This window comes from Myotis brandtii, unplaced genomic scaffold (assembly GCF_000412655.1).
Source record: "Myotis brandtii unplaced genomic scaffold, ASM41265v1 scaffold116, whole genome shotgun sequence".
NCBI lineage: Eukaryota > Metazoa > Chordata > Mammalia > Chiroptera > Vespertilionidae > Myotis > Myotis brandtii.
In genome coordinates, this window is record NW_005354010.1 from 3100818 (window position 1) to 3123850 (window position 23033).

Genomic DNA, 23033 nt, shown 5'->3' on the forward strand with positions numbered 1-23033 from the left:
TATATATATTAGAAGCCCAGCACATGAAATTGTGCAGCCCCGCCCACCTGTGCCAGTCTTTGGTCGTTATGGCGTTAGGGCCACTGGGTTTTTATAATATAGATAGCAACATTATGAATATATAGATGTACATTATTCTATTTACGCATCAGGTTACTCTTAACATGTTTCACATTGTGTATTTTCAATGTTCAAATGGTAAATGTTTATTACACAGGGGTGGGCAAAAGCAGGTCTATAGTTATTTGTAGGGGAAATAATACAATAATCAATATATAAAAATACAAGATTAAACTGTTTTGCATACTCACAACTGTAAACCTACTTTTGTGCACCCTTGTACACTGATTTTCAACTAAAATATCTTTAACAGTGAGATTTAGTTATTAAGCAAGCAACTCCAGTATGCCATATGTCTTCGGTGCGGAAGAGTCTAAGTGAGTCAATGTACACATATGTTGGAGATTTGGGAAATGCTGCTTTTTTATTTTTGGAAGAATTTTTCCATGCATGAACTATATTAGTCCATAATCAAATATTTATAGAAGCAAGTCAGTGTATTGCCCAACCAGCATTTTAGAAAGTCTTTAAAATTATAACCAGCTTGTTTTGGCAATGTTATGGTAGATATAAAATTCATACCTAATGCTTAAAGTAATGTGATCTAATAATACCTAGTTTATAAAATTATCTGCAACAAACCAAACCTAGAAGCTTTATTTTTCAAAACAAAAGTTCTGAAGTTGTGGCTTTCAAGTATTGCCCACTAATATTTTGACCTAGTGGTTTGCCACATATATTAAACTATAAATTTAAATATTAGACATTAAGATTTTAATTTATTTAGGTTATAACTATAATATAAATATAAGAGAGAGTTATCATCTTAAGCCCAACTATAATTTCCAATAATTCAGTAAACATTGATTGAGCACTTAGATAATCTTGTAAGTGCCCCAGGAGGAGGGACAAAAGAGAGCAGAGCCCCTGTCCTCAGAGAAAGCCTGGCCCACTGTGGGAACTGGCTTGTAAAGCACATGCAGGCACTTCTCATTTTCTGCATGCAATCTGTTCCTGAAATTATGTTGGATAGTATGTTTTCAGAAAACAAGAGCCTGTTTTCCATTCTTTTAAATGGGCAAACGAATGCATTACAGCAACCCCAACCAATATCTCCAAATATCACTAAATTGGTTTCTAACATAGATAACTATCCACCTATTTATGTCTTTGTAATAAACAGCATTTAAACACCCATCGCTCAATTATCTATACTTATTCAGGTCAGTAGTGGATGTTTTGTACGCACCCTACCAAAACAGCAACGTGTGCTCTTAAATAAATAGGCAGAGAAATAATGTTAAAGTACTATCTATGGTATTTCATTGAATCTATGAGGTCATCGGTCATCAATTGTAAGATAAAGCATCACTTTACTGGTCCTTAAGAAAGAAAAAATGATGCTAATTAAACCTTGATGGTAGACTGTAAGATTGTAATTGATGCATCAATTATAAGATGCATTCTACATTCATTCAGAAATGTTAAATTGTGTTTGGGGGAGGGGAGAGTATGTCTTTAAATTGGTGAAATGTGAGCAAACTGACTGGGATTGGTAGATTCAAATCTCGGGTCCCGTGAAAGGCTGTATATCAAGGGAAAAATGAGAAGAGGAAAGTAGTGATGCACTTCACACTTATCCACTGATAAGTAGATAAACAAGCCAGACAAGATTTAGACCAAAAGCACGACAGAGCTTTACCTGTATTTGGCACACCATATCTCTTGCAGGGTTCATGGACAACTTAAATGTTTCCACTGGCACCTGTGCAGTTTCCTTAGAGTGAATCTAAATACATAGTGATTTAGGGGCAAATGTTTTTGCAACTATAAATAGTTGTTATTTGTATAATGAGAATTCAGACAGTGAGAGATAAACCTTTAGTGTTTTGTGAAAATGCTATAATTGTGGGTAAAAGGGGATGTGGGGAGAGAGCACAAAAAATAATGATAAATTCTGCTTGGGGAATATCATACAAGTCTTGAAGAAAGAGGAATGTGAATGTCTTGAAGGATGAGTCAGTGTGGTCCATGACACAGGCAATGGGGCATGGAAGTAAAGAATTTCAGAGAGAGAAAAGGAATACTCCGAGACACAACAGCATGGAACAGCCTGGTGCTTTGGAGACCTCTGAGTAGTCAGGGGTAGCAGATGGGGGGTGCACAGGGAGCAGCTGGAGAGGATTCTGTGAAGGCAGGCCTGGCTGCACCGTGCAGAGCTTGCATGCCCTGCAAAGAGCTCAGACTTCATTCCGTGGTCAGTGAAGATGCATGGGGGATTCAAACCTGAGAGTGACAAGATTGGATTTGTATTTGAGAAGTTCACTGTGGAGGTAACATATTTGATGCACAACAGAAGAGAAAAAATTGAAGCTTCTGTCAAGAAATGTCTTTAACAATTTTTGTTAAAAGGGATGTATTTTTTTAAGGATTTCACATATTATAATGTTTCTCAAGCTTGAAGGTACCCTCCAAGTAATTCCCACTCTCCAATAATTTTTTTCTAATTACCTCCCCAACTAATTCCTGCTCTGAGAAGCATTCTAGCTCCCTAAATCCCTTAGAGAGGCAAAAATAAACCATTTGGAAGATATATGTTTGTGATGCTGCACAGCATCGGATGTGTTGCAGACTGTGAATTTTTCAAACAATTCTCAGTTTGTCTGTTTTCCATCTGGCAAGAGACCTAGGTAAAAGTCACATGCATCCACTGAGCACTGTTGAAGTAATAAATAATAATGCTAAGGCACAGTGACAGATGGGCCCTGGGAACTCAGAACCATGAATCATTCGCTCATGAAACTGTACCAGTGCATATCATTTTGTAAACTGCAAACTACTTCCCCATAAATGTCCTCAGGTGAATGTGCTTGTTTCTCTGCTTGTTAAATACTTGCACGGCAATTTAAGTTCCTCTCTTATAGTGTATAATTGGCAGCCTTTGAGTGTTTGCCTTTATAAAAATTGACAGTCAGCTCTTGAATAACTCATCTCCCAGCACCAGCATGCTAATTTTTGCCCATAGCTCAAGCACTCTCTGCCCTCCATTTCCTGTTAATACAACCAACAAATTAAACCTTTCTTTCCTATTTGAGGTGTTAAAAATTCTAGAGTACCACTGGGCATTCATGTATGTTATTCTGATTGCATATTTTGGAAGCAGGTAGAAAGGACAATTTATTATTTGCAAATATTATAACTCGGGCACTAATACAGTAGGATTTTAAAAGGGATCTGGACCTAATTTTAAGTGGAATCATAGCAACCTTTAACCAGTTATGGTTGAGTCCTTAAACATGCAAATTGAAAAAAGAGTAAATTTGATGAATATGTCAGACACAAAATGTAATATGAGCTTATATTTCACAATACCAGCTTTAAAAGTCTGTATTCTATTTATTAAAAAGATATTTTAGACTTATGGAGCCTTAGTAATTATGTATAATGTTTAATACAATCTCAATTTTAAATCAATCACATTTACAATTACCATATAATGCAAAAATTATATAAACATGACCTAATCCCTATTTGCATGGCATGCACCCTCTGCTTATTCACACTATAACCCAGGAAATTTCCAAAAGTTATCTCATAATTCTACATGTGATCTTTCATGATCATGTAGGAAAAGGGGCTTAATTTTAAGATGCTACCTTGAAAGGAAGTATAAAAATCTTTCTCTTTCTGCCAGGAGTTTCAATTAATGAATAGATGAATGGGTGCCTTCATGAAGCACACGAATTGACTCTACTGTATGCATTGTAATCTACAGAACCTCTTTAAGACATGTTTCATGTGCTTACCTAATAATTCATTTAACATGTGTCGTATGTCACATGCTGTGCTAGGTGCTGGGAATAGCTTCTGAAATTGTTCAAAGTCTCAAGGTGATACTAATTTTCAGAACAGACTGAAACATTTACCATGGAGCGTAGACTTTTTAAAAAATGCAACGCAAAAAAAATATGTTTAGAGAAGATTTAGGTAGGAAACCCAAACTTCATAATTATATATGATTAAAAGATAAATAATTAAGTCATCAAATGGGGATTTCAAAGGACTGTTCTGTAAATTACACAATAATTACATTATTTATATACATGAACTGAGTTGCCAGTTGTAACATGATGTGTAAATTAAAGCATTGATCTTATATGCTGTGGTCAGATAAGTGTCTAGAGGAAAAAATTGGTGCAGACTTGGGAGACTTTTTAGGAAGACAAATAATGAAAACTAAGGGCAAAAGGTTATATATAAAAAAAAGATGGGGAAAATCTGAGTGTTCTTGGTCTTTGTATTCCAGGACTCTAACACTGCTTATTAAAGTTTTTTATAAATATTGAATGACTCTTGGGAACATGAACCCCAAAATAATATGGAAATTATATGCTCAGTGGATTATTTCACATATTTTATCAAAAAAAATAAGAAGCCAGTCCTATTTGACCCAGTGTGTGGTGGTCTTGTTGGCTACAGGTAAATGCCACTACGAATATCTGGAAAGTCTAAAGCAGAAAACACTCTAAACAAAGCAACTGAAATTACTTCCTAACTTAAAAATAGTTTTCTATGTTGTATAGCAGAAGTTTTGCTAAGTCAGTTTTCTTGTGTTCTTTTAAATCTTTATTGTTGAGATTATTATAGATGCCCCTCTTTTCCCCCTGATCCCCATAGCTCCCCTCCACCCAGTACCCACCCCACCCCAGGCATTTGCTACCCCATTGTCTGTGTCCATAGGTAATGCATACATGCATATAAGATCTTTGTCTAAACTCTTCCCACCCCCCAATGGCCCCTTGCCTCTGAGAATCCTCAGTCTGTTCCATTTCCATGCCCCTGATTCTATTCCATTCATCAGCTTAGTCTGTTCATCAGATTTTTTATTCATTTATTTTTAGATTCAATTGTTGATAGATATGTATTTGTTGCCAATTTGTTGTTCATATTTTTTTAAAATATATTTTATTGATTTTTTACAGAGAGGAAGGGAGAGGGATAGAGAGTTAGAAACATCGATGAGAGAAACATTGATCAGCTGCCTCCTGCACACCTCCTGCTGGGGATGTGCCCACAACCAAGGTACATGCCCTTGACCGGAATTGAACCTGGGACCTTTCAGTCTGCAGGCCAACGCTCTATCCACTGAGCCAAACCGGTTAGGGCTGTTGTTCATATTTTTTTATTTTTATCTTTTTCTTCTTCTTCCTCTTCTTAAAGAATACCCTTTAGCATTCCATATAATACTGGTTCGGTGGTGATGAACTCCTTTAGCTTTTTCTTGTTTTAAAGCTCTTTATCTGACCTTCAATTCTACATTATAGTTTTTCTGGGTACAATAATCTTGGTTGTAGGTTCTTGCTATTCATCACTTTGAATATTTCTTGCCACTCCCTTCTGGCCTGCATCATTTCTGTTGAGAAATCAGCTGACAGTCGTATAGGCACTCCCTTGTAGGTAACTAGCTGTTTTTCTCTTGCTGCTTTTAAGATAGATGAGGCTCAGCTGTGAAGCAAGGCAGGCTCGTGCTGGTGTGGGTCTTGAGCCTTTTATTGATAGGTTTGGGACTCCCTGACCCAGCTGCAACTTGTTTGACAGGTTTTAGCCTGAGAATGGATAGGCCATTCATATGCAAAAGCAGCTGCACACAGCTTGGGTGGGGTTATAAATTGGGTGGGGTGGGGTCTCAGAATCTCCAGGGCTGAGCAAACAGAAATGGCTGCCAGTCAACCCTACAATGAGGTCCCAGATCAGGAACAATGACTGCTGCAAACACCTCCATCTGGAAGAAAGCCACCCCGAGTTCCTGCCCTGATGCCAGACAGGCTAATTTCTCCTAGTATGTGTCTGGGGCACCCAGAGCCTTGCCAGCACTGGAGCTTAGAAGAGGTGGGAGCTTGTAAATTCAGTTTGTGGTTCAGGCCTTTTAAGAGGAGCAGCTGGGTCTCCAGCAGCCTGTGTGTCACTAAACCCCAGTCCCCACTGGTTTTTACAGCCCATAGTTCTTACTGCTCATAGGGACTTCTTTTCCAAGCTCTGGGACCCTGGGCTGGGCATCTGGTGTGGGGCTGGGACCCCTTGCTCCTCTGGGCAGCCTCCACAGAGGCAATCTCCCTCCCAATTAAAAAGGCGATTAAAAAGCGGCACACATGGGTGCCTGATCAGCCTGCTCCTCACCTCCACACCTCCTACCAGTCTCTGTGCTTTCTTCTTTACTTCTCTAGTTGTAAGACTTCCATTCAGCCAGCTTTCAAGGTTTTGGATGATGGTTGTTCTATATTTTAGTTGTAATTTTGATGTGGTTGTGGGAGTCAGTGAGTACAGGCATTTGCCTACACTGCCATCTTGGTTCTTTAAGCCAGTTTTCATATCATGAGGTGATTTGAAATTAGAATGTGCTTGCATGCTTTGTTTTACTCAGGATTCCTACCATGGTGTCTGAAATGTTTTAAAATATTCTGTCCTAGAGATCAACCAAAGGACTTGTATGCATGCATATAAGCCTAACCAGTGGACACAGACAACAGGGGGATGAGGGCATGAGTGGGTGTTGGGGGCGGGGGTAATAGGGGGATAAGGACACATATGTAATACCTTAATAAAGAAATTTAAAAAATAAATAAATAAAAACTGGAAAAAATAATCTGTCCTTTTATATAGTTGGGTCAGATTTACAAATCAATTTCCTTAGCAAACAGGTTTATATAGTAACTATGAAGTAAAAATTCAGCCAATTCTCTTATTGATAGCTTTCCTTTCTTAATTTGTGAGGCCCACATATTTCAAATTTAACTTTATTTGTGGCAACTAGCAAAATGTTTGTTAAATCTAAAATGTTCACCTTTAAAAACTTTAATTTTGAAAAATCCATTTAAAAAATGGAACACATGATCATTAATCAAGAGATATGTATGGATAGACTGTGAAAACTATATCTCTCTTGGACACTTCCATTCCCCTCCCAAGAAAACATCACTGTTTATCCTCACTTTTTACATTTTAAATAATCCTCAATATAATGGAAGCTCTCAGCTTCTATCTTATTGAATATAATTCATTATTAAAGCAGATTATGAGCAATAAAAGAGGTTAATAGTAGTGACACTACATATGACATTTTTCAATGACAAAAAAATAAGTAAAATAATACAGTTGAGAAAAAATACCACATAAACTCATTATTTTTGAGTGCCTGTGCACCCAATGATCTATAATTATTCTATTTCCTTTATAACATTTACTTTTAATTGTTCCTATTTTAAAACAGTTCTCTGCTGAGTCCCATAAAATTTCAGTTTTCATTTTTGGATGTCTCTGTAGTTTTTAAACAATCACTACTATGCCTAGTTCTTAAAATGAAGATGAAGCGATATATTTTTCTCTCTTTTTGCCTAACATACAAGTAAGTAACATATTTGTTTAATAAAAGTTAATTTGAAAATGTACACTTTTATTTTTCTGCATAACATTTACTGTATAATTTTCATTTTTTGAAAATTAACTGTGAATGTAAGTTACATAAAAACAGGAGTTTATTTTTTTTCACTCCTTTATCACCAATGCCTTGAGCACTGCCTAGTGCATAGAAGTGTTCTATACATGGCGTGAAGGAATTGAATGAATGAATGAACAAATAAAAAATTGGTTTATGTATTAAACAATTCAAGGGAATCTTCAAAGCACAACTTTAATTTGTATTCCATTATTTTTTAGATGCTAATAAAAATTAGGCTCAGAGAAAATTATATGTAGATTATAATTAATTTATATTTTCAGTTAGTTGTATAATATACAAGGCAACTATGATGCCTATGGTAATAGATGCCTTGTGAGGTTCTGAAGACAGATATAATATTCTTAAATTATTTAATGTGTGTGCTTGTGTGTATATAACCACCAGCATCCTGAAATGCAGTTTTTCTCTTCATGAGATTTAAATCATCACATAATGATCAAAGCACGTAATTTAATAGGGTCATTGCCTTCCAAGTTACCCAGACCCCAAGCCTCAGAGTTTGCTTTCATATCTTTTTTGTGTCTTCTTAATACCACGTTTGGTTGATTCTCTTGCCACTGATAAAATTACTTGTGCATTCATTTGGGAACTAGCATTGTTTTCTCTAAAGGCTCCATAAAATTAATTTTATCTCTCCAACCATATTTTTAGCTTTATTATAAGTTATTTGCCTATGTATTAGCTAGTTGTGTACATAACTGTTTTTCTACCCAAAATTGGTGTGTGTGTGTGTGTGTGTGTGTGTGTGATTATATAGCTTCCTGAGTAAAGTCATTATGCATCCTCTTACGTAAAACAGGTATTTACCCAGTGTCCACTACATTTGTCATTTATCATACCATTTAGTTTTGCAAACAGCATAAAATATTTCTGGAAACTTCTCGGGGAAACTTTGATAACCTATTTGTTACGAAGGGTGGAAGGTTCTGAAAATTATTTTAATTTTTAAAATATCCTGCAATATATCTTACCATTTTATTTAAAATCTTGGAATTATGTCCCTGTTTTTATTTTCTATGTGGATGCAGTCATGGCAGTAATGACAGATCTGACGGAATTCAGACTAGAGTTTCATGGATTCTGCAGAAGGAATGACTTAGTGGGATGTTCCTAAGAAAGCAAAGGCTTTTAATTCTGTCTTCATGGGGTTTTTTGTTTTATTATTCCAAAGGAAAATTTTTCTAAAATTTCAATTTTTTAAATAATAAGAATCCTAATGTCAGAGTAGATTCACTCTTCAAAAATGAAAGTAGTATGTCTTGTGTATCATTCTTTAACATGTATAATCCCAATTAAAGACAATGTATATATTCTTTGAAAATGAAGACAAATTTCTTCTTCTTCACTTTTAATTTAGCTTGAGGTGAAGTTCTGGTTAATATTCTACAGGTGGTTGTTGATCCCCAGGTTTATAGGCCTTTTCACTGACCATTGTGTGCTCTTTAGGAAGACAGTTTAGGACCAAGCTGCCTATTGAGTAGAATGGCCTTTGGTTCCTTAAACGATAGAATTTGTGTGGCTAAGAGAAAAAGTTGTGATGTTTAACCTTTGCATACATTTAAATTTTTAATACAAATTTCTGCAGTTACTTGTGTTTTATAAATCAAATGATTATCCTCATACATAGTGTCATTTAAAGTGCTAAAGGTATTCTTTTTGAAAATCTGCTTAATTATAATATAAAAATTGTGGGTAGGTTTTACTGAATTAACACTTGACTATTCCCTCCACAGATATTTTTTTGAAATTATTCCTTTTGCCTGATAACATCATGTGAAATTTATTTTTAGGGGGATACTGCCTACTTAAAAGATCGCTGGTGTGTTTTTGATGGAGTTATGGTCGTTTTCCTTTGGGTTTCACTGGTGTTGCAGGTAATTAAAAACTTTTAAATTACAAGTGAGTAGTTTCCAAAATTTGCATTGAAAATCTAACTAGATATATAAAAGCATATATATAAAATGGCACTGTATACTTTTCTACAACATTATATTATTTTTAAAAATTTATAAATAAAAAGACTAACATTTTAATCATTGTCAATCACATTTGTGAATTAATTCTCAATAAGAAATGAAAATCAATAGTATAAGAAATTGCTTTTTATTGAACAGGTATACAAATATATTCATGAAAAGAAAGGAAAGAACATGGGGTGAGATTTCAGTATTTGTGGAATAAAAAGAAATGGGGTACAAAAAAAGAAATGGGGTACATATATTTAAAAGTTCTAAAGGAGGAATTTTGTTGGAAAATGGTAGAACTCATTCCCATGCATTCAATCAGTCTTAATTTTGCATTTAACTAAAGTAACTATAATCTTCATGAAAATATTCAGAAAAAATAAATTCACAGTTCATTCTGCAGACTTATCCTAGTGCTTATTGATAAGCCGTCTTTGTTTTTACAAAGCTCACCTCTCTAACAGCCTAATTTATCCTGCATAGTAATGTGTTCTTTTCCATTTAATAACTATTGTATGATTGACAAACATTTTCCAATTATTACTTCACCTCTTAGTAAATGGTACATTTTTTCACATTTTCTAATAATACTTTTAATCCTGTCTCCATTATTTCATTTTCTAAATATTCAAAAAGTTTCACCAAAGAACATGCTTAGTTAGGAAGACTTAGCACACTTTTTACTATATTCTAAGTTGGCACTTGTTTTTGTAATAAAACCTGTGCTTTGATGAAGTATACAAGATTAAGAAAATGAAGAAGATTGATGGCACTTTCATTAGCTTATGATTTGTTTCTCTTAAGAGAGCAGTAGCTTCTAGAGGTACTCAAAAGAAAATTGATTTCAGTAGAAAAAAATGTAGGGCAAAGTTTAGGGAACAGGATGCACCTCCTGATGCTGTTTGTATATGTCACCACTACAAACCATGCTAAGAGAAAGTCTAAACTTGTTTATTCACCTTTAAATTTACAGGTATTTGAAATTGCTGATATAGTTGATCAGATGTCACCTTGGGGCATGTTGCGGATCCCAAGGCCACTAATTATGATCCGAGCATTCCGAATTTATTTCCGATTTGAACTACCGAGGACCAGAATTACAAATATTTTAAAGTAAGCACTACTTTCACATAAGTTAAGGGGAGGAAGTTTATGACTTTTTAAAAATAAGCTTTACCTATTTTATGTATTTTTTTCCCGTAGGCGATCAGGAGAACAAATATGGAGTGTTTCAATTTTCTTACTTTTCTTTCTGCTTCTTTATGGAATTTTAGGAGTTCAAATGTTTGGAACATTTACCTATCACTGTGTGGTAAATGACACAAGACCAGGGTAAGTTTATCTCCCAACTGCATTTTAATCTAGGTGATTAACAAGGATATTTTTGCAATTCTCATGAGAAAAACCTCGGTATCTAAAATTTTTAGAAGTTTTTATGTGTTCTCTCTTCTATATCCTCTGCTTCCTTGAAATTGTTTTGTCCAATTCTTAACACATGTATTCAAGACAAGCCAAACTGAAAAATCTAACCCCTTGGGAGAGTAGATTAAGCAAATTTATTTTTTAAAATATATTTTTATTGTTTTCAGAGAGGAAGGGAGAGGGAGAGAGAGAAAAACATCAATGATGAGAGAATCATTGATCAGCTGCCTCCTGCACACCCCGTACTGGGGATCAGCCCTGCAACCTGGGCATGTGCCTGGACTGGGAATGGAATCATGACTTCCTGGTTCATAGGTCAACGTTTAACCATGAGCCACATGGCCCAGCTGGATTAAGCAAATTTAAGGAATACATTTAGAAATTTTCCCCAGTGTGGCAGAATTCCATCAGAGTAAAATAAGAAGGGGATGAAAAATGGTATAACTACTTCAAAAAACAATTGGCCAGTTTCTTAAACGTACGCCTGCTATATAGCCCATTCATTCCATTCTAAACAAATTGTAGTTATATCCACATAATGAACACTATTTAGCAATAGGTAGTATGAGATATTGTTATAAACAACACCTTGGATGAATCTCAAAATAATTATGCTGAGTGAATGAAGCCAGATGAAAAAGATCGCATATTCTGTGGTTTCATTTATATAAATTTTTAGAAAATGCAAGCTTATCTGCAATGATAGGAAGGACATCAGTGGTTGCCTGGGAGATAAGGGTTGGGATAGAAAAAGGAATTACCAAGGGGCACAAGTAAACCTTTGGGATTGATCGGTATGTTTATTATCCTGGTGATGTTTCTATACATATGTGTGGTAGATTTCACAAACTGTACATTTTTAATACTAGATGGGACAAAAGTAGGTTTATAATTGTATATAAAATAACACAATAATTAATAGTAGTAATACAAGAATAAACTGTTTTGTGTGCTCACAGCTGAAAGCCACTTTTACCCCATCCTATATGTACAGTTTATTTTCAGTATACCTTACTAAAACTGTTTGGAATTGTTTTAGTGTGAAGCAGAAATCGAATTTTCTTCATATGGTCAAGTCAGTTGTCTTAGCACTATTTATTGTGTGTTATTACTTGCTGAATTTGATACTACCTTTGTAATTTATGAATTCCCTGTCTATAGTTGGGTCTGTAGCTCTGGCTGCTATTTTGCTGGATTGATCTATCTGACTATCTCTTCATCAATATCACTCTCTGAAACTCATTGAAATTACAACCTGGCTTTATGCATAGGGTCACAATTCCGGTTCCCAGTCTTACAGGCTCAGGCCCCTGTCTTCTGCCTCATGTGCCATTAAAATCCAAGCTCCTGGATACTGGATACTTAGTTCTCATTCATAACACTTTTTTTTTGTCAACTCATATACTTCCCTAGTTATTAATTCCCTCTTATGTTTTGACATTTTGGAATGTATTTTTCTTTCTTGTGAGCCTAGAAATTTTAAAATGTTATCATTTATCCAGCAGTTCTTGTTTGTAGTGGAGGGAGTGGAATTTAATGTCGCCCATCTTGCCAGAACCAGCATGCTGGCACCCATAGCAATTTTTTTTCTATTTTTTTCATGACACTGTGAGGTCCTTGAGGACACATACGGCAAAGAGTGGAGAATATTCATTTTCTTATTGCCAGTACCTGGTATCCTAGCACAGAATAACGACCTGGTAGCTATTTACTGAAGGCATGGTTGATGATAGATTACATTTAGACAAATAATAGTATGGCACATTGATAAAGAAGAGGGAATGAAAAAAAAAAACAGAGAAAGAAAAGCAAGTTGCTAAAGGGACAAAGGAGACATAGTTAAAATATTGAAAAGCAATGTTAAAATTAGAGAAAAGCAATAGATGGTACAAACACAGGGTAGGAAAGTTGAAGGAAGTGGTAAAGGAGTTGACTGCGCAAGCGACAGAAGAGACAAATGTGTGAATAATACCTGTAGGCAGGTGTTTTTTAAGTGTATGTGGGCTGTAGAATATGTCTGGATTATTCCATGAATGAATGTGAAGATGGAAAAGATGTTGTGTGGGTTGGAGGCAATAGATATAAAGGTGAAGAACTGAGAAAGCTTCTGGCTAAGAAAGCAATTGTGTTATAGCAGCAATGAGTACAGGAGGCTGATTTAAACTTACCATTTCATTGAAAACCAAGTCAGAATCTGAGAATTTGAATACTTGTTAACACAACGAAAAGATCAGGTATCATGCTGGTAAGCTACACTTTGTCACATAAAATATAAAACCAATTGGGAAGACACACATGAGTACCTCTGAACTCACAGCCCTTGAATGACTTGAGTTAAGTACTCTTCACACAGCTCCTTACAATACTCAGTATGAAGAAATAAATGTCTTTGAAAAAATATTAAAAGACCTTTTGTATTCTGAATATTAGCTCCAGTTCATTACTTTATCCGAAAAGTTGAGTTCACTTTGAAAAATTACATAAATGTTGGCAGAATTTTCAGTTACTCGAGACATAACAGTTATGAGGGAATGTCTGCATTTTCTCTCTTTTATTTGTAAAATCTGCCCAATAGCATTATGTAGACACACATATATTCTGCCTTCTTTGTATGTGATTCTTAGTTTATTAGTTGAGGAAAAAAGGAATAACTAGCCACATGGTAGTAGTGTTAATCTAGTATAAGAAATTGCTTTTTATTGAACAGGTATACAAATATATTCATGAAAAGAAAGGAAAGAACATGGGGTGAGATTTCAGTATTTGTGGAATAAAAAGAAATGGGGTACAAAAAAAGAAATGGGGTACATATATTTAAAAGTTCTAAAGGAGGAATTTTGTTGGAAAATGGTAGAACTCATTCCCATGCATTCAATCAGTCTTAATTTTGCATTTAACTAAAGTAACTATAATCTTCATGAAAATATTAGTTGAGGAAAAAAGGAATAACTAGCCACATGGTAGTAGTGTTGTTCATTAAAAATTTTTCATACTTGTGATGGTTTATTTCAAGGACCAGTCATTTATACCATTTTTCTTTTAATTTTCAGTTTAGTAGTAGCTGAGTTTTGAAGTTCCACTCATAAGTAGAAAAACTGTTGATACCATTTTACTATTATTTCTAGCCTAGACATCAATTTACCTATTTTTAAAACACTCAAAAAATGTCAAAAATAAAAATGAAATGCATAAAATTCCAATTAAAAATTTCCCAACTTTTTTCTTTCTTTTTCTTTTATTCTAAGAATTTCTTAGATGTTGCAAAGAGCAATGTCTCTGAGCTAGATGTTAAGCTACAGTATGATGGTTCTGTGTCCAGCGATCAGTTTTGCCTGTGGTGTCATGACCTCATTTCTCTTAATTGTTATCCTTTAACAATTGTTCCAATTGCTGCTTAATTGATTTGCATGCACTATACCCAAATATTGGGAGAATTTTCAGGCATAGAGGTGTCTGTTCAGAAATCTATATATCCTGGATTCCACAGCTCACCTCTGGAATTGATTATGTTTAATCTGTGAGGCAAACAAGATTAATAAAGAAACAACACAATACACATGCTTGTGCTTTTAAATGGAGCTGACATCTTTTGAAGCAGACAGAGGGGAATCATAGCTATGTCCTCATAAGCATTATTAGTAAAGCTTTAGAGTCTTCTCTAATGATGAATGGTGACCCATAGAAATTATGGAACAAGTAAAGCAGTTCATAAGCTAAAGACAGCTGCAAAGAGCAATATCTTGTGGCAGAAACAGGTGTGCAAAACACCGAATGTGATGGCAGAAGTCTCCCCTAAAGAGGAAAGTGCAAAAATGAGCTGGTAGTGAAATAGAAAAGATGAAGTCTTACTTCACCTTATTATTATTCCTACTCATGGCTGAATATCTAATAATAAAATCTTATTCCCAAGAGTGAGGTAATGAGAAAAACTTTAAGGTATGTAAACCTTTACTATGCAAAAGTGTATATATAGTATAACTCAATACTTTTAGCATAAGATAGTCTATATAAAATTTTACTATACAAAGAACAGAATTCAACCAGAAGTTCAGATAAATATTTGTGATGGCTGGACAATTAGCTTTAAGTCCCAGAGGTATGGAACCATATGTCACAGATGCACTGAACAATACTGATGCGTCCCTATTGTGTCAGGTTAATTACTAATAGTTTCCTTTTTCATCTCAGGAGAGTCTCAGTATAGACAAAACACTCTATGATCACCCTGCCCAGGGGCAGCTTATAGGGCTTGTTATTATTTTATAAAATCACTAAGACTTGGACTAGAGAAAATATAATGTTGTTTTTGGGGAGTTTTCTATTTCTGGTCCAAATAAAACTTAAGTTTACTCTTTAGGGATAACTTGAAAATAAATAAATTATTGTCTTATAAATTATGTTTACAAAATAATGAGGGTTTTTTTAATGGAAAGGTCAGAAGAATTAAAAATAGAAACAGTGGAACATTGAATACTAAATTTTAATTAATGAACATTATCAAGAAAGAATTTTGTAGGGTGCATAAAATCGTAAGTGCCTCAAATTCATGCAAAGGTCTATGAAATCTTGATTTATATTTAAACTTCCTTTGAAAGGTGAAGAGCGAAATTGCTACATTTAACTTCCAGGATTCATGCAGAGATATCTGCCAAGTGGGAAACAGAAGAACAAGTTTTGATAAATGCATATTGGAAACATTTTCTTTAAAATATTTAAGAAGTGAAAAATACTCTGATGGTGCATGTAGATTTCTAATTAGTAGAAACACTTGTAGAGAATCTATTATATCTTAGCTTATTTTGCTTATATAAATGATTTTTGGAACAGTCTGAAAGGAATTATTCCCTCCATTTTTCATATGAGGACACAGTCCCAAATTGGTTAAATAATATGTGTCCATGTGATAAGTGAGAGAGCCAGGATTTGAACTCATATCTAATTTGCAAGTTCATGTTTATTCAGCTAGTTGAGCAATTTCTGCAATAATCTAATGCACATACAGATCAACATACACGTACATAAACTTTTTATAATGTGTGTCATAGAGAAAATTAATATGCATATTACATTTTTGCTCTTCACCTTTCAAAGGAAGTTTAAATGTAAGTCAAGATTTCATGACCTTTGCATGAATTTGAAGCACTTACAATTTTATGTATCCTACAAAATTCTTTCTTGATCATGTCTATTAATTAAAATTTAATATTCTATGTTCCACTTTTTCTATTTTTAATTTTTCTATCCCTATGTAGATGTGATATTCTAGGGGATTCAGTCTCATCTGAATCTATGAAATAGTGATATGTAACATATTGTATTACTCCATATATCTTTTTAAATATTGTTGTGTATATCCATCTCAAGTATGTGGACCACCTGAATCACCAATGAAATCAGACTTTCAATGTGATAATTAAAAAATAATAACAAGCATAAGAAAATATTTCAGAATAATCCTAATTCCCACATAAAAATTAATACCAGTTTGATTTCCACCAAAATAGTAAAACATTTCCTAGTCTTAAGTATAATAAAAGAAAACCCTACAGCTTGAAAAGGGTTCTAAAAGTGATTTTTTTGATCAAGTACAATATAACACTTTTTTTGATCTTATGTTTACTTACCCCCAAAAGAAAAATATAATCCTATATAATAAAGATGTAATATGCAAATGGTCGCTACGTAATGACTGACCGTGTAACAACCGGATCATTGATCAGCAGGAGAGTGGGGCAGCGAGCCACAAGTGGTCAGTGGAGAGCAACAGGAGGGGCAGGGCAGCAAGCTATGAGGGGGGCAGTGGGGAGGAGGGATGGTGGGAGCTACAGGAGGGTGGCAGCAAGCTACTGGCGCATGAATTCATGCACAGGGCTACTAGTAAGATCATAAGTTTCTTATTTATTACAAGTGTTAAATAAACTTTATTGAACAATTGATATAGGTTATTTTCTTATTTAATACTCATAAAAGCCTAATAAGTCATGTTCTCTTTTTACATTCGTATCTTACAGCCAAGGTAATTGAAGCTCAATAAGGTTAAATTAGATGTTCATGCTCAAACAGAGGTAGAAGCAGAATTTAAGTCCCGTTCTCTATGATACCAATTTCTAGGCTTGTAAACATTCAATTGTAACTTGGTCAAAATGATCTTCAACACGTGTATCCAAAGTATTTGAATGAAATGTTCAGTTACAAGGAGCCCATGCTTAGGAAAGAAGTTCTAAATGGGCCATATGAGTAAGTTGTCCAGGTTTCTTATTTTAGGACTGAATTCTGAAATGATGTATTGGAACTTCTGAATGTACTATGTGAATGTGAAATGAGGAGCCCTGCCAATTCAGCCCCTCCCAGTAGTGTTTACTGTAATTGTCCCTGTAGAAATCATATGTAACATTGTTTTGATATCTCAGGTTCAATAGGACCAGCCAGCTCCCTGCCCCCCTCCAGCTCCCCTTCATCAAAGCCACAATGACATTCAATGACTCTAGCAGCACTACTACCACATCTTTGGAATTCATTTCTAGGATAAGATCTCTTTGATAGAGAAGATCACCTGGGGAACTTGGTAAATACGCAGACATCAAGCTCCATCTGTGGATTCGTATTTATGGGGCTGAGTTAGTCAGAACCTGACCTGGTTAGTAAGCAGTGATTTAAAACCTTAGTTTTACACTAAAATTCTCAAAGATATGTTTTGGCGTAGAACACAAAATTTGCATGGCTTTTTAAAAGATAAATCTTGAGCATGGAGACATGGAACAGACTGATGAATCTCGGAGGGAAGAAGGGTGAGGCAGAGCGGGTGGGAAGAGATTAATCAAAGGTCTTATATGCATGTATACATTACTTATGGACACAGACAATAGTGTGGTGAAGGCCTGGGGTGGGGCAGGAGCCAGGTGAAAGGAGGCAATGGGGCGAGAAGGGAGACATCTGTAATACTCTCAACAATAAAGATTTTTTTTTTAAAAAATAGATAAATCATAAGTTTTCAAAGAAATGCTAAGCTTTCAGCCAGCTGCTTGAGCTTCCTCTTCCCTTAAGTCTATTTACCTGGGAATGTCTAAGAATCACCGAAGGTAATTAGAGTCTCTTGTTATTCTCGAAGAGAAGCAGGTTGTCCATGTGTTCCGGGAACTGCAGAGCAGTCATCTCAGTTATATTCATTCAGTGACTCACATATTTTTAGGTCTAGTGATTGGATTGGGTAAGTGCACTTCATGGTTGAGGACTTCTGGGGATAGGAGATTTGGAGCTCTCTCAATGCTTCCCTGGCCTTCACTTATTTTTTTTTAGCCTTTTATTTATTTTATTTTATTTTTCAACTACAGTTTACATCCAATATTATATTAGTTTCAGGTGTATAGCATAAAAAAAAATTGAAACAGACTCATAGATACAGAAAACCGACTGATGGTTGAGAGGGGGCGGAATAGGATGAGTGGGTAAAAAAAAGGTGAAGGAATTAAGAAGTACAAATTGATAGTTACAAAATAGTCCTGGTGATGTAAAGTACAGCATGGAAATGTCAATAATATTGTAATACCTATGTATGGTGCCAGGTGGGTACTAGAAATATGGGGGGATCACGTTGTAAGGTATATGATTGTCTGGCCTTCACTTTTAATGTAGCTACATGTTCTTACCATTGTGGATCCATGGCTTCATTTGACCATCCCAAAAGGATGGGAGCCTGTTGAGGTGGGAAGAATTGCTGCTCTTCAGCCATACACTGAACCAAACCACCTCTGAAAAGCACAAATGTATTTTGAGCTCTTAATATGTATGAAGCACTTTAGATTCATAGTTGCTAATTCATAAAGTGATCTTATACATTGGGTATGCTGATCCTCATGAGGGAAGGGAGGAAATAGCTCCTTGCCACACGTTAATTAATTGGTGAAATCACCAACTAAAGTCCTATTTGCTTGGCCTCATATTCGAATGGCTATTTTCCATCATGCTAACTCATTCCTTATAGATAACTCCTAGCCCTGGATCTTCTAGTTCCCAAAGCAAAAAGAGAAGAGTTATTGCTTGAGAAGCTCTTGGCCTAGATTTGAAATGTCAAGGGTAGTAGATTTGTATAAAACCTCAAAACAGGTTTCACATTTTTCAATTTGGTGCTGATCAATGTTTCTTCGGTGTCCCGATAGTTTACTTTTCTAAAATAATATTTTTAAATATATTCTTTGTCTCATCCTGCCTCAGATGCCAGTCTCCAGGCTCCTGTCCTGTGGGTTGTCCTTTATCCATGTTGGCAAAGTAGTGAGTGATATAGTTAAGGAAGTAAACTTGGGGAAAATATATAATTTTAAAACTATACAGATATAACAAAGTGAAATGACTATGTAAAATTTTTTTTAAAAATAGCATATTGTCATTCAAATTTTGGTTCATGATGAATTCAGTTCTTTATGGCTTTGACAATCTAGCCATTCAGGAAAAGATGAGAAAAAAAAATCATATTAAAATATTCTCTATTTAACAGTAAGGAGAAATTTACTTTTTAATTTCTTAGAAAATTGGCCAGATTTACTTGTTTATAAAAAGAGGTGTGATGTCAATATTATTTTCTGCCTCAGACTATTTATCTTATCTTTTAGTCTCTCTAAAAGTCCAGGGTAATTAAAAGTTTTCAAAAATCAATAGTTTCATCTCTGCAAATTCCAGGGCGGGATTAGTTTCTGAAAGCACCCAGCTTTAGAATTAGCCAGGCCAAATCCTAAGAGTTTTTAATTAGTCCTGAAAGAGGAGTCCAAAGCAAAGCCAGCTGATTCTTGGAGTAACAGCCAGAGCAAGGTCACTGCCAGCAGGTGCACTGAGAGGCACAATCCATGCCCCCACTAACAGTGAGACACGCGATGACCAGAAGTATCAAAGGCCATATTCACTATCCTCCCAGGTGTGAAGATGGTGTGTGTGCCCTTTTCTTTTCCCCAATATCCAAATCTCTGGGTATGTAGTTAAAAAATTATTATCGAGCAAGGTCACTGCCAGCATGTGCACTGAGAGGCACAATCCATGCCCCACTCATAGTGAGACAAGCGATGACCAGAGGTACCAAAGGCCATATTCACTACCCTCCCAGGTGTGAAGACGGTGTGTGTGCCCTTTTCTTTTCCCCAGTATCCAAATCTCTGGGTATGTAGTTAAAAAATTATTATTTTATGGTAATAGCTGTTTATTTACAACCCTGGAGAAAAAGCTGTGAATAGCTACACCCACCAATGAAAGAGTAAAATTGTTGTTCTTTTTCTCTTCCTGCCTTTTCTTTCTCTGTGTCCTGTGCAAACAGGCTTTGACATTTCCACTTTTCAGAAGGCTGTTTTCTAGTGTCTGCTAATCCTTTAATAGTTACTCCAAGTATCACCCATACAGGAAGGTTTTCCCAGTACGACTCACCATTCACCACCAGTAACACATGTAATGTTTCTACGTTCTGCTTTTGTAACACCATGAGCATAGAGATCTATTTTAAAGCATTCCTCATGCTCTATTATGGACATTACTTTTCTATGCTCTTTCTCACATTAGGCAATAAAGTCTGTGAGTTGGAAATACCTTAGTCATCTCTATTCCTAGCATGCTGTGTGGCATAGAATAGACTTGTCAAAAGTAATTATTTTGAGTGAATGACCAGACAAATGAAATGAAGTTATCCCACTAAGAAAATGAAAAAAATTTTTCTGAAAAGGGCTGAATGGTAATAAGTGTAGTTATTGTGATAGGTAGACAGACGTGAGTAGAGCAAGGACTATGAGCTGGGTATAGAAGGTCACCAGGATGCAAATCTCCAGGTGCCTCGCAATGGAAAATCAATTGTAGGGTGGGACCTTGCCCCCAGGGTGACTTTTCCTCCCATAGCATATCACAGGTCATGAGGTGTGGACCCCCTGACCTTTCCTCCCTAGAGATAACATCTAGGCCTCAGTTGTATTTCAGCTCCAGCCCTAGATATGCAACCAGCCAAAGCTGACATCAGAACCAGCCGCGTGGAATAATGACCCCATGCCCTGGTGCTGGCCAAGCAATCAGTGGAGACTACGACCCTGAATGGACACTCTGGGAAACCTACTGAATATTCTATTAAGATCTTTCCCTGGGGCCTCCCCTAAAATCTCCACCCTTAAAACCCTTAGAATGGAGGACGCAGTGTGCTCATGAGTGACCGTAATTATTCACTCATGAGGTCAACACTAAACTCATTGCAGTAAGCAGTGACAGCAGTTTGATATCAGTAGAGAAAGATATCAGGGATAAAGAAAAATTTGAACATAACGTCTTGAGCATTTGTCATTGGTGAGTCTTACGGACAGGTGAGGACAGAACACAATGGGGAACATAGTTTCACTCTAATCATTTACCTTTTCTTTTATATGAATGTGTTATGAGGTCATTCAGGGAATTGTTTTTTAAAAGGCTGCTCAAATGGTTGAAGTGAATTGCCCGAGGTGATTAAGCTGGTTAATCACTGAAGTGAGATGATACTCCTTGTGTCCCAATATATTAGTCAATGCTCTGTGCTATCAGAAATAATAACTTATAATCATAAAACTCTGAAGTACTGAGAATTTGTTTGGAACTGTTATTAAACAGTTTCAGCAACAAGCTGAGAGTATATTTTCTTGGATATCAAACTTCTACATATGTTATTTGTAAATAGATAATTGGTTAAGAATTACATATATATATACGTATATATGCCAGACAGATAATTAAAGCCTTTTGAAAAACAATTAACTTCTCTGAGGGGTTCCAGTACTTGTTTTTAAACATGGGAACTACTAAAGCCAGAAATTATTTTAAAAAATTGAAAAAGTATGCCTATTTTTAGTTATAACAAGAAAAAATGTGTAAAAATACCAGGATCCAATTGTTGAAGAGTTTCTCTTGTGGTTACTTTGTAAATTAATTTATTGATTGATTGATTCACCATAGATTTAAATATTGATGAAGAGAAGGACATTTATTTATTTGCTCAGAAAATAGTTATTAACTATTTGCTATGTATTAGTCAGGGTCCTTTAGAGAAACAGAATCAATAGGGTGTATATGTAGCATGAAAGAGATTTATTTTAAGGAATTGGCTCATGAGACTGTGGAGCTAGCAAGATCAAACTCTTCAGAGCAGGCTAGCAAGCTGGAAATGCATCAGGAGTTGCAGTCCTGAGTCCAGAGGCAGCCTGAAGGTAGAACTCCTTCCTCTTTGGATGACTTCAGTCTTTTCCCCCTTGATGCCTTCAATTTCCCCAAAGTGCCCACATTATGAAGGGTAATCTGCTTTACTCACAGCCTACTGGTTTAAGTAGTAATCACATCTCAAACATACCTTCACAGCAGCCTCCAGACTGGTGTTTGCCCAAACAGCTGGGCACCACAGTCTAATTAAGTTCACACATAAATTTAACCATCACAAACTATGTGTCAGGGACTTTATAGAATTGGAGGCTACATCCAATGAATAAGTGAGCACACAAACATGAATTACACATGTGCCAGGTGCCAGAAATGAAAAGTGTGGGTGCTCTGAGAAGTTACAGCAGGAAACCCGAACCCAATTGTAGAGATTTGGGATGACATTCAGGCTGAAAAAGTGATGTTCAGGCTGGGCCTGAAGGTTAAAACATGGATTATTAACCAGGTTAAGAAGAGAGGAGAGATTTCCTAGCAGAGGAAAAGGCCTTGAAATAGAAGGAGCACACCAAGAGCTGGGAGAAGGCCACTATGGTTGGACACTAGGATAATTGGGGGAAGGGGAGGAGCCATATCCTCAGTGTCTTGTAAATCCTATTAAAGATTTGCCACTGACAGAGTTAATGTAACATAGTGATGGTGAAAAGTCTCTCTATATCAGTGGTTCTCAACCTTCTGGCCCTTTAAATACAGTTCCTCATGTTGTGACCCAACCATAAAATTATTTTCGTTGCTACTTCATAACTGTAATGTTGCTACTGTTATGAATCGTAATGTAAATACCTGATATGCAGGATGGTCTTAGGCGACCCCTGTGAAAGGGTCGTTCGAACACCAAAGGGGTCGCGACCCACAGGTTGAGAACCGCTGCTTTA

General features: G+C 35.7%; 1 protein-coding gene across 4 annotated transcripts in view; it reads left to right on the forward strand.

Annotated features, from left to right (window-relative positions):
• NALCN (sodium leak channel, non selective) overlaps positions 1-23033 on the forward strand; it is a 298496-nt gene that overhangs the window by 28439 nt on the left and 247024 nt on the right. For all 4 annotated transcript variants that reach the window (XM_005858192.2, XM_005858191.2, XM_005858194.2 and 1 more), the window contains exons 4-6: positions 9367-9450; positions 10514-10653; positions 10744-10872. In XM_005858192.2, the coding sequence (XP_005858254.1) occupies positions 9367-9450; positions 10514-10653; positions 10744-10872 (353 nt within the window). The remainder of the gene's footprint in view (positions 1-9366; positions 9451-10513; positions 10654-10743; positions 10873-23033) is intronic.